Source organism: Eriocheir sinensis, chromosome 19, assembly GCF_024679095.1.
Source record: "Eriocheir sinensis breed Jianghai 21 chromosome 19, ASM2467909v1, whole genome shotgun sequence".
In the NCBI taxonomy this organism is placed as follows: Eukaryota; Metazoa; Arthropoda; class Malacostraca; order Decapoda; family Varunidae; genus Eriocheir; species Eriocheir sinensis.
In genome coordinates this window covers 11,878,129-11,891,485 of record NC_066527.1, presented here as the reverse complement: position 1 = coordinate 11,891,485, position 13,357 = coordinate 11,878,129, and the positions used below count along the sequence as shown (strand labels likewise).

General features: G+C 46.4%; 1 protein-coding gene across 1 annotated transcript in view; it reads right to left on the bottom strand.

Moving 5' to 3' along the window:
* LOC127000971 (uncharacterized) overlaps positions 1–13,357 on the bottom strand; it is a 183,443-nt gene that overhangs the window by 35,826 nt on the left and 134,260 nt on the right. Inside the window, exons 2-4 of the mRNA XM_050865146.1 lie at positions 7,180–7,314; positions 6,427–6,614; positions 6,028–6,297 (exon numbers count right to left, since the gene is read on the bottom strand). Of these exons, the coding sequence (XP_050721103.1) occupies positions 6,028–6,297; positions 6,427–6,614; positions 7,180–7,314 (593 nt within the window). The remainder of the gene's footprint in view (positions 1–6,027; positions 6,298–6,426; positions 6,615–7,179; positions 7,315–13,357) is intronic.

Below are 13,357 nucleotides of genomic sequence, written 5' to 3'. Positions count from 1 at the left end.
TTATTTATTTATTATTATTATTTTTTTTTTTTTGCGTATTTGCCTATGGCGCTGGTAAGCTTGCTTGATGGGGCCTGATGGTCGGCCCCAGCCCATCGTGGCGCAGGCAAGTGTTTATAGTGGCGCCATCTTGCATTGGCTCATGCTGCCCCCCCAAAGCTCATCTTTGATTCTAGTATCTAGAGTCCGGGTTGATAGGTGGTCTTCTGGACAGTGTATGGATAGTCTTAGATCACTCGGCAGTGACTAAAAAATCCCAGCTTGTGGCACCGGGCGAGGCATGAACCCGCGTCGTCTTGGACACAGCGCCGTCACGCTATCCACTCAGCCACCGCCTCCCCATCTGTTATGGCCTGTTAAAGTTTCAAATACTTTCCAAGACTTTTTTCCCATTCTATAAGGTCAGTTTTGATATGTCATTTGATGTGTTTTCTATCCTCTTTTCATATCAAAATAAATAATTACAGTTTTTTCTTATTATGAGCATGAAGGATTCATTGAAGGTCAGAAAGTCATTGTTATTTCAGGATCCTGTCCCCACTTTCAGGGGTTGCCTTTTTTGAGAGGGTCTCAGAGTTGTTCCTCTTTGTTGACAGGTTGTTTTTAGAATTCTCCTGCAGCATTCATTTATTCACACAGGGACAGCACGAATATAAAATCATTTTCTATCCTCTAGGCTCTTGCTAATGATTTCATTTTTCATTCATTATCATTTCATTTTTGCTGTCAGGCTCTTCTTGTTCCTTCTGATAATGTTGATCATAAAACATACCTTGATAAACCATGCTCCTGAGAAGTAGAAGGAACAAGCAAGACTGATTCTCGGGACACTGGAAAGTCATGGGTCATGCGGGAGCTCCATGACATGAGTCACAGGACACATGGCTTTGCTCATGGACCATTTCCTCTAACTTCCTCCATTTGTTTGTTATGCTTTTCCTCTTCTCTCTGACAAGAGATGGTTGTCTCTTCTTTACTGATGTTCAAGACCAGGGGCGGGCAACCTCCAGCCCGCATGCCAGATCCGGCCTGTGAAGGCCTAGCGTCCGGCCTGCCACCTTGCTCGGCATTAATATTGCAATCCGGCCTGCGAAACCCCAGCCAAAAAAAAAAATAAATAAATAAATAAATAAATAAATAAATAAATAAAAATTCTGCCAAACAGCATCTGCCGGCAGATACTGTTTGGCAACTCTGAGCCTCACTCTGCCCTCGGATCCTGCCAGACGCCAGTGTCCGTTGGACTTTCTGCTGCCGAGAAGAAGGACGTCATCGTTAGACTGTCAGGCAACCTGCAGAAAACAGCTTTGCACATCCGCAAGCAAACTGCAGAGGCGCGCCAGTTATGAGGTCTCCCGCTTCCTTGTTCGCCGGATGAAGCCATTCGCATATGGGGACTTCATCAAGGAGTGCCTCGTCTCTGTGGTGGACTCTGTCTGTCCAGAGCAGCGTTCTGCCTTTGAGAGCGTGTGCCTTTCGTCCCGCACCGTTCTTCATCACATAGAGGAGGTGTTGGACAACATGCACGACTCACTCAAGACCCGCAGCTCAACCCTCGTCGCCTTCTCCCTCACTCTTGATGAATGCACCGACACGAAGGACATGGCCCAGCTGGCTGTTTTCATCCGTGGGGTCACCGCTGACCTCCAGGTGTGTGAGGAGTTCCTCCAGCTTGTCCCACTGCGTGGCACCACCACTGAGCAAGACATCTTCGACACCATGCTTCAGTGTGTGAAGCAGCACTCCCTGGATCTCTCCCGTCTTGTGTGCGTGACGAATGAAGCCCCGTTCACACTGTGCCGACTCTGGGCCAAGACAACCCAGCGACTACTGCAATTGACAATTCGACTCCAACGATCCAAGAATTTTTAGGCTTATTGGTGTCGGCTAGCATGATTGCCAACTGTTTGAGACATTCTGCCAACTAGTTGGCAGAATGTCTAATAACATCTTGCCAACTAGTCTCAAGGCAGTCTCAACGGTCAATTTTTAAATGGCGCCATGTCTATGACAACCACGAATATGCTGACGATTGGCCGACAGTCTTGTGACAGTCTTCCGGATAGTCTGTCAACTGGTTGGCCGACAGTTGCCAAGGAGTTGGCCAACGGTCTTCCTGACCGTCTGCGCGACTGTCTTGGCGACCATGGCATCTTGGCGAGCCTTGCCGATTCTTAAAATCTGGAATCGCTCTGTATTCAAGAATGAAATGTATCGTTCCGTTTTGAACCAATAGGAATGGCATTTGTTCCATATAGTATTTTATTATCTGAATGGTCAAGCTGATAATTAAGTATCTTAAAATTGTAGTGAACATATTTTTCGGTTAATCACAAAACCAGCCTGTAAAATTTGTCAAAGGTTCGTTCTAAAATACATGTAAAATACGCGACGTAACGTCCCTCCCCCAGCAGCGTGCGGCGGCTGTCACTCATTGCATACTCGAGAAATTTTAAGGTTGCCACCCGTTCCTTTAAATATGGATCCATTATGAATTGGAAAGTGAGATGTTGCATTCCACATTTTTGTGACCTCAGGGTGGCAATCCTTGTTGTGTCATTCAATACAAGAGATCGAGGCAAAAGTGCGTGCATGCATACTGTCGGCTCCCAAGTTTGTGCCAGCGAAATGTAACCATGCCCAGTTGTTATTGTGCTTGTGATTGCAAAATAAATATATAAATTTCGTGATGGCGGCAGTGTTAGCCAATATTTCTGAGCCGACAGTCATCACGAACGTCCTTCATTAGACAAAGACTGTCTTCATGACAGTCCCTCATCATTCTTAAGTAGTCGGCACAGACGACTGTGCCGACAGGAAACTGTAAAAATTTGAGAAATGGCCCCGACAGTCGTCACGACTGTCTCAAGACAAGCCAAGACTGTTGACGACAGTCGTCACGACTGCCCCAAGCCTCCCTCAGACCTCAACCGGAAGTGATGGTTGGTCCAGACTCTTGCTGACTCTTGTCGTGAAAGTTTAGCATGGAATACTTTTTTGCGCTACCTCTCACAACTCCAGACTCCCATCACGACGTCGGCACAGCAGTCTCAAGACCTCTTTCAAGACATGCCCGACCCTTTCACATCAACACCCAAGACCTCGTGTACCCTAGAGTCGTGGGTTGTCTTGGCCCAGAGTCGGCACAGTGTGAACATGGGCTTGATGGTGCCCGGGCAATGATTGGGGAGAAGAAGGGTGCCGCTTCGCTGCTAGTGCGCCACTGTGAGGCCGCCGGACACACTCAGCCCATCCACAAGGTGCACTGCATCATCCACCAAGAGGCCCTGTGCGCCAAGTCTGCCAACCTCTTTGATGTCATGTCTGTCATAGTGAAGGTCGTCAACTCCATCCTCTCCCACAGCCTTAGCCACCGGTTCCAGGTACTGATGGACGAGGTGAACGTGAACTACAATGACCTGCTCTACTTCTGTGAGGTCCGCTGGCTGAGTTGTGGGGCCATGCTGTCCCATGTGTGCAACCTGCAGCAGGAGATCGCCACCTTCCTCCGTCAGAAGAACCTTCCCCACGCTGATCACTTCTCCGACCTGCAATGGCTCATTCACCTGGCCCTGCTCACGGACGTCACTAAGCATCTGAACGCCCTTAAAGTGAAGCTGCAAGGCAAAGACATTCTCATGGCAGACATGCACGCACACATCACCGCCTTCGAGATTAAGCTGCGCTTGTGGGAGGATCAGTTGGCTATTGGTCAGTTTGTGCATTTTCCTCACCTTGCTGCTTGTGCCCCTGACGACATGGACCTGGACACTTACGTTAATGTCGTCGCCTCTCTGTGGGAGGAATTTGCTTCCCGTTTCGCAGGTGTCAGGCCGCTGGCTGCGGACTTCAAGCTTTTCACCGCCCCCTTTGAATTCCCCATGGATGATGCCCCTGCCTACCTGCAGATGGAGTTGGTGGAGCTGCAGTGCAACAATGAACAGAAGGCGAAGTTCCACACCTCTGTCATGCCCCGAGAGCTGTATTTTCTCTTTTTCTATTTTCCTACACGTCTTCTGTGTGTATCGAAACACATGAGAAATTAATCACGACAAGGTGAGGTTATTTGCCGGCTGCCTGGGCTGGGATTGAACCCACGACCAACGTGACGGGAGAGCCACTCCTTACTGAGTCGGCCAAAGGTACCCCACTGGCTAAGTGGGTTATGGGAGACTTCGTTCATCAGGCATAGTCGCCCTTTCTACAACTTTCCCCTCTATGTAGATTAATTTCTGTGTGTTGAGACCTTTAGACTGTGACCCATTTTGGTGCACTATTTCACAATGTCCCCGATATAGACATACCTCCAACACTTTCCATTTTCTATTACCCTCGGGCATGGGCCATCCTACCTGTTATCCCTTCAGGAAACTCAACAGAACTGCAGGAGGATACCCACCGCTATGCCACCACTGTCATGCCCCAAGAGCTGTATTTTCTCTTTTCTTATTCTCAACACGTCCTCTGCATGTATCGAAACACACAAGAAATTAATCAAGATCAGGGTATTCGCGGCTGCCTGGGATTGAACCTGCGACCAGCGTGACAGGAGAGCCACTCCTTACTGAGTCGGCCAAAAGGTACCCACTGGCTAAGTGGGTTATGGGAGGCTCATTCATCAGGCATAGTCGCTGCACTACACCTCTTGTCCGCTGTCCTTCATCCGTGACCTCGTCCTTCCTTCTAGCAATTTTCCAAAATACATTGTGCATGTTCAACGCATCATGGCCATGTTTGGCAGCACCTACTGTTGCAAACAGCTCTTCTCCAAAATGAAGTACATGAAGTCTCACTTTTGCTCCCAACTCTCGGACCACCACCTCAACGACATTCTTCTCTTGTCTACCTCGTCCATCGAGCCGGGCATTGAAACACTTATTCATGGCAAGTAGCACCAGCCGTCTCACTGATTTGTATGTTTTCAATAAAATTCTTGTATACAGGTAACTCTCGATTTACGTGAGTATTGCGTCATTGAAGAGGTCGCAGAAATCAAAACAATGTAAATCAAACTAGAGGTGGGTTTCTGTCGAAAAAAAATATTCACTTCATTCAGTGGAGAGAGAGAGAAAATATCCATATCACCGATATATCCCCTCAGGCACTCAGTCTCAGCCTCACTCGTGTGAGGAAGAAATGAGGGACGCCATGAGCGACTGGCTAGTATTGGTACCGGTACCGAGCAGTCTGGTACCAGTTCCGTACCGTATAGCTGGTACCGTTAGTACCGGTACTGGTACCGGTACCTGCCCACCCCTATTGTTGAGTAGCGTGGCAGCGTGGGTACTGTATTGTTGTTCAAGTGGCGCGCAGGAAGAACTGAGCTCAGCTGTGTGGCTGCGGCGCCGTGTGAGTCCAGTTGCGTGAGACATATGGTGGCCACTCCATAAGATATCGCATATAAGTGGAAAAAACGTGTAAATTAAACATTTATTTGGATTTTGGACCCCGCGTTAATTAAAAAACCCGTAAACCAAACTCACGTAAATCAAGAGTTACCTATATAATGTATTGTATAAAGTCACTTTGGGGATCTCGTTTGTCACTCCGGCCCGCGGCCTGCTCCCAAAAGTCTCATCTGGGTCTCACTCTGAAAAGGTTGCCCGCCCCTGTTCTAGACGGTTTGATAAGTCTGTTCTGGTGTACAGGCAGCATGTAAAAGAGAAGATGAAGAGTTGTGGATGAGATGCACTAATCCTACCTTCCTCTTTGAGCTTACACTGCTGCTGTGCACTACACTCCCCAGTTACAAATACAAGAGTCTAAGCTGCTGAGTAGAGATGTGTTCTGAAACATATCATTGAAATATATGCAGTTTTTTACAACATAGAAAAACTTAGCAAAGCAGTAGCTTCGCAAGTTGAAGAAACACAGAGTAGGGGTTATACTTTGGGGCCATATAATTCAGCAGATATGGGGAATATAAATACAAAACTTCATCATGATGTTGCCAGATATTGTAGCTCTGCCTGGAGAATTTTCACCAGAAAGTTATATTTTGACCCACCTCCCCAACCCTTGACTCACCTGATAATTCTTTTCATCATCTTCAAGGTAGATTCGACTCAGATAGTAGAGCCTGGCCTTGGGGGTCTCTGAGGCAATTTCCCTGGTGATGAGGGCCAGCTGTGACAAAGCCACACACTTCATGCTGCCCACCTCCATCAAGTTAACATGCCAGTGCTCTGGAGGGGATGACTGCTCCTCGCCCTCCATCCTCAGCGAGCAGCAGCTGGCGGTGCAATGGCTCCTCACCATCACACGCTCCCAGCAGCCATTCACCTTCAGTGCATAGATCTGTAGGCAAGCAAACCCAAGTAACCTTCTCAGTTTTACAATATGACAGATGTATATAATGTTTATCAGACAAAAGCACCATAGCTTATGTGAAGAGCAGTGGCAGTACGTGTGGATGACTGCACTCACCATCCTGGGCACCACCCTCTCAGCCATGGTGGGAGATTCCCCCAGCTGGGCTGCCAAGGCGGTTCTCACTTCAGTGGCCTTCTCTCGGCTTTTCTCCGTCACCGCGAAGAAACCAGTCCCCGAGATCACCTCCGTCACCCACATGTACCGGACAGCCCTCCTCATGTGTGACCGTGGTCTTCCCTCTGCTGAGGAAGGGAGTTAGTGTCTCATTCACTCTCCCAAACTATTCACAGTGAGGTTAACAAGGGAGTACATATGTACTGGATGGCCGCCCTTATGTGTGACTGTGGTCCCCTGCTGAGGAAAGGAGTCATTGGCTCACCCACTCACCCAAGCTATTCAAAGTGAGGCTAACAAGGGAGTACATAATATGTATTGGACAGCCCTTCTCATGAGTGGCTGTGGTCTTCCCTCTGCTTCCCAAGCTACTCACCATGAGGCTAACAATGGAGTGCACATGTACTGGATGGGCCTCCTCATGAGTGACTGTGGTCTTCCCTCTGCTGAGGAAGGGAGTTGGTGCCTCACCCATGCACCTAAGCTACTGGCCAGCTCCTCATGAGTGACTGGCCTTCCCTCTGCTGAGGGAGTTAGTGCCTTACCCACTCTCCCATGCTACTCACCATGAGGCTAACAAGGGAGTAATACATGTTTTTAAATGCATCATTCAAAACAAAACAAAACAATTCAGCACCAGCTTGGTGCTGCTACTAGGATAATAGCGGTGCCAATGGTATCTAGGAGACTCACTGTCTGCTCCACCCTCTGACTTCCTCTGTGTGATTGTCAACATGGACAGGCTCTTCTGCACATAGCACTGCTGGCATAGGGACTCCAGACTCTTGTTGGGGGTGTGACTGAGAGAACGTTGCCCCTCCAACCATCCTGAAATGAACAGACTTAATAGATTTCAAATACACAGACCCTATGGTCCAGACTAGGTGATCTACCCTTAAAAATGCCCACCAAGACTTCACATTTCTGCCTTAGTAAATATTAAGGTGGAGGAGGAAGTGGTTGGGTTTGTTTTCAAATGAATCAAATAGGTTGCATTGAACGAGAGAGAGAGAGAGAGAGAGAGATGTGGGGGAGGACAGATCCTGCAAATTACCGTCCATCTCGCTCCCGTCAGTGGTCAGTAAGATGCTGGAGTGGATCATTGCTGAGCAGCTGACAAGCCACCTGGAGAGCACCACCTCATGTCCACACACACGGGTCAGCCACCGATCTATGTGGACGTGGGAGGACGGAGCTCCCGAGGGATTTTAACTTTTTAAAGGCGTTTTCAGTAGTGTCACCGTCAAGTCAAACGATCACAAACAAAACAGCATTTTTACTGAAAACGAATTACAGCCCCGCTGCCAGACAACAGGCGCCACCACCCAGGAATAACTCGTGTACATCACTCTTCGGACCCAAATACTCAAGAGAGCACATTGTTGGAGGTAGGAAGATAGAGGAATTCAACGATTTGTTCCTAGAGGATGACTACATATCACCTGTGCTTAATCCTTTGTATATCCCCCTCATCCAGCAGCACAGGCGAATTCTTGGTGGGAGAAGTTGTGTTTACAGTTCGCCTGTACGAGTTCTGAGCCAACTCTAATTTTCTCCTTGTTTTAGCTTGATGTCAACTATAATATTCCAAAATTATAAACAGTCATCCATCAAATACTGGTAACTCTCGATTTACGCGAGTATTGTGTCCTTTAAGAGGTCGCGTAAATCAAAAACAATGTAAATCAAACAAGAGGTAGGTTTCTGTCAAAAAATAAATATTCACTTCATTCAGTGGAGAGAGAGAGAGAATATCCATATCACCGAGATATCCACTTAGGCACTCAGTCTCAGCCTCACTCGTGTGAGGAAGAAATGAGAGACACCATGAGCGACTGGCTAGTATTGGTACCGGTACCGAGCAGTCTGATACCGGTACCGTACAATATAGCTGGTACCGTTAGTACCAGTACTGGTACCGGTACCTGCCCATCCCTATTGTTGAGTAGCGTGGCAGCGTGGGTACTGTATTGTTGTACAGCTGTGTGGCCGCGGTGCCGTGTGAGTCCAGTTGCGTGAGACATATGGTGGCCATTCCATAAAATATCGCGTATAAGTGGAAAAAACGTGTAAATTAAACATTTATTTGGATTTCGGACCCCGCGTTATTTTAAAAAAAAACGCGTAAACCAAACTCGCGTAAATCGAGTTACCTGTAGTACGGTTTCGGTTTTATACGGATTGTCATAGATTTTTATAGGATTTTTAAATTTCCCGCTCGTCACACCAAGTAGCCATGGCGTGAGTGGCAACACTGTTCTAACAGACTGCTACCCATGCACATCCCTCAGTCCATCTGTGTGCACAACATCAGGAACATTGTTTTGTCAGATTGAAACCTTTGTGCTTTCCCTAAGTCCATGTGTGTGCACAACCTCAGCTATGCTTCTCCATTACCACATAACATGAACATGGGACCCAAGAGACAAGACAAAACACCTACTAAATCCACCCCAAAGTGTTCGTGAAATGTATTCACCTTGCAGAAGAATTCAGATTTAGAAGAAGTTACGTTTTGGTATGAGTTAAGTTGCGGTAGAGAGAGCATACCACGTGAATCTGGGTTCCGCCTGGTTGAGCTTCTACTCGCCGGCCAAAGTTGCCAGTTATGCATTATCTGCTGTAGTGTTTCCACGCTGGGCAACTTAGCCATCCTGGCAGCGGTCCCTTCCACATTGTCAGCGAGCGAGCTGAGCCATGTCATACACTCAAACTCTCCCGATTACTCTCTACCACAGTTTCTATTGCTCCCTAATTCATACTTGAAATAAGATACGAAACGGTAATTGTGGAGATTGACTCTGCGCCTCGAAAATACGACATTACACCTCCATATTATATAGCTAACCCCATCACTACGGCCGGGCCAAAACAGCGCCCCGCGTCATAGCCGAGATCGCCACGTGCGCCAAATTTCAAATGTCGCTATTGAATATAACAAGTGTTCAGCCATGAACTCAACATAATCATCATGTATTATATATGAAAACATGCAGAATTAAATGGTGCACATAAAGAAACTCACTACGGCTGGGCCAAAACAACGTCCCGCGCCGTATCCGGAATGGCCGCGCGCGCCAAATTTCAAACGTCACTATTGAACATAACAAGTTTTCAGCCATAAACTCAACATAATCATCATGTATTATATATGAAAACATGCAGAATTAAATGATGCACATAAAGAAACATAAATTAATTGATAATTTTGAGATGTAAGCATAAATATAGATAAAATAACTCGTATATTGGCTAAAGCGAGCCAGGACGCAGAATGCATGTCCTTGGATATGGTACGGGGCACGCAAGGACGCAGTATATGCGTCCTGGTGTTGAAGGGGTTAAGGGACGCATATTTAAACTACTGCAACTGAATTTTAAATAACCTGACCTCTAATGGGGGGGGTTCGCCCCCTTCGACACCCCCAGCGTGGTAATTACACGTACTACACTGTGACTGCAGAAGAAAATGTATAACTGGCAACTTGGGCCCATGGGTAACAGCTGAGCCAGGTGGGACTCGGATTCCGTAGGAGTGCCCAGGAGTGTTTCTGGGGGGGGCACCAATTTTATACTGATTTTCGAATAGTACGGGAGTCCTGGGTCCCTAACCCCCGTACTATTTGAGGGACGACTGTATTTCCTCACACGCACATGATGATTATGTTAAGAGAGGATGCAAGAAATGCACCAACATATGAAAAAACAGCTCTGCTCCGGGATTACATAGCCACGAATTAGAGTCGGACAACGCTTATATGTAACGGATTTCGGATAGAACGGACAAGGTCCGAGGGTCAGAAATCATGGGACCGACCAAGAATAGTTCTTGAACCAACCGCACCCCGTAACTGCAATAGCGTCGGCTAGCCACCTCGCCCTCCTCCCTTCAACTGCTGTCCCATCCATCGGTAACTGTAGTCTTTTTCAGCCCACCTAATGAAATGTTTTCCTCCTTGTGGTTTCCATTCAAATGAAGAACATATTTACACAAGAAAGTCTGATGCATCAATCCAGGACATAAATGTAATGGAAAATAGGCAAGTGTTTGTGTGTGTCGGTACTGACACAATTTAAAGGGATCGATGGGGCAAAGCCCCCGTTAGGTATTGTAGTTTTAGTTTTAGTTTTTTACAACAAAGGAGACAGCTCAAGGGCACAAAAAAAAGAAACTATAATAAAAAAAGCCCGCTACTCGCTGCTCCTATAAAAAGAATCAAAAGAGGTGGCCGAAAGAGAGGTCAATTTCGGGAGGAGGTGTCCTGATACCCTCCTCTTGAAAGAGTTCAAGTCGTAGGCAGGAGGAAATACAGATGAAGGAAGATTGTTCCAGAGTTTACCAGCGTGAGGGATGAAAAAGTGAAGATGCTGGTTAACTCTTGCATAAGGGGTTTGAACAGTATAGGGATGAGCATGAGTAGAAAGTCGTGTGCAGCGGGGCCGCGGGAGGGGGGGAGGCATGCAGTTAGCAAGTTCAGAAGAGCAGTCAGCGTGAAAATAGCATAGCTGGGCACGATAACAGAAAACCTTATTCCCGATAACTGATAACTGATAATGGAAAACCTTATCGGTGATAACCGATTTTCGTTAACTGGAGACACAAATATAGGCGATAACCGATACCCGATATAAATCCACAATTCCGATACTAGCTAGCGATAAGTCCAATAGGCGAAAATGATATTATATTGATATTTCAAATAAAAAAACATAGATGAATTCAAATTTTCATTATCTGTATTTTAGAAAACTTACAAAACCGGAAAACCACACATTGACACGTACCTATGGACGGTAATACTAGAAACGCCTGAACCGGTCTTGTGTTATTTGGCGTCCCCACCGTCAAAAGCTGGCGCTTTTGTTTACAAACACTGGTCTCTTGTGAACTGGGCATGCTCAGACCAGCAAGCGTAGACCTGTACAGTCTCACAAAGCTTTTTAACTGTAATAAAGAGTTGCTGGAATGCTGAATCATACATACAGTACCACTACCACCATCCCGCTGTTTCTACAACGACACTCTGTACGAGTTGTATTTATATGTACAAGTGTCGTTCTAGAAACAGCGAGGATAATGGTACTGTTTGTCTGATTCAGCCTTTTAAAAAGCTTTGTGAACTAACACTACGCTTACTGGTCTGAACATGCAATTCTGAACCAATATTTGAACGATAGGACACCAAATAACACAACATCAAATGCCTTCAGTGCCATGGCATGCTCACAAACGAATATGGAATATCAAATTTGAGGAAGTGAATAATCATTTTGGGGAGAGTTCAATGATTTTTCTCTTTGATATATTTATTTTTGAGTCTAACATAAAGAAATAACCTAGTGATTTAATGTTGATGATCTAAGTATGAAATCTCTTCACCGAAGATATTTCATACCCCGAAGTTTTTTCAAACACTGGGCGCCCGGGCCACGCCTGTGCAGTAGGGAGGAAACAACGGGGTTTTTTCTGAGAGGCGGAAAAAAGTAGCGATTATCGCTAGTTTGGTTACAAAAGTAACGAAGATACCGATACATATTTAAATAAGTAGCGGATGTCCGATAACCTGATTTTATTATCAGCGACAACGCCCAGCTATGGAAAATAGCGATAGAAGATAGAAAGAGAGGCAACATTGCGACGGAATTTTAGAGGTAGAAGACTATCAGTAGGAGGAGAGCTGATGAGATGAAGAGCCTTAGATTCCACTCTGCCCAGAAGAGCTGTGTGAGTGGAGCCCCCCACACGTGAGATGCATACTTCATACGAGGGCGGACAAGGCCCCTGTATATGGATAGCAACTGTGCGGGGGAGAAGAACTGGTGGAGACGATACAGAACGCCCAACCTCGAGGAAGCTGATTTAGCGAGAGAGGAGATATGAAGTTTCCAGTTGAGATTTTGAGTTAAGGATAGACCGAGGATATTTAGTGTTGAAGAAGGTTACAGCTGAGTGTTGTTGAAGAATAGGGGATAGGTGTTTGGAAGATTGTGTCGAGTTGATAAGTGGAGAAATTGAGTTTTTGAGGCATTGAAGGACACAAGGTTCCTTCTGCCCCAATCGGATATGATAGCAAGGTCTGAGGTTAAGCGTTCTGCAGCTTCCAGTCTGGAATCGTGTACTTCCTGTTGGGATGGCCTTCTTTTGAAAGAAGTTAAATAATGCAGAGTGGAGTTGTCGGTGTATGAGTGGACAGTTTGTTATGGAAAGAAGATCATTGATGAATAACAGGAAGAGAGTGGGTGATGGGACAGAGCCCTGTGGAACACCACTGTTGATAGGTTTAGGGGAAGAACAGTGACCGTCTACCACCGCAGAGATAGAACGACCAGAAAGGAAACTGGAGATAAAGGAGCAGAGAGAGGGATAGAATCCGAGAGAGGGCAGTTTAGAAAGCAAAGACTTGTGCCAGACTCTATCGAAGGCTTTCGATATGTCTAGCGCAACAGAAAGATTTCACCGAAACGGCTAAGAGAGGATGACCAAGAGTCAGTTAAGAGCAAGAAGATCGCCAGTAGAATGCCCCTTGTGGAACCCATACTGGCGATCAGATAGAAGGTTAGAAGTGGAAAGGTGCTTTTGAATCTTCCTGTTAAGGATTGATTCAAAAGTTTTAGATAAACAGGAAAGTACAGCTATAGGGCGGTGGTTTGAGGATTGAAACGGTCACCCTTCTTAGGCACAGGCTGTGCAAGGCATACTTCCAGCAGGAAGGAAGGTAGATGTTGATGGGCAGAGACGAAAGAGTTTGACCAGGCAGGGTGTAAGCATGGAAGCACAGTGTTTAAGGACAATAGGAGGCACTCCATCAGGTCCTTAAGCCTTCTGAGAGTTGAGGCCAGAGGGCACAGAAGACATCATTCTTAAGAATCT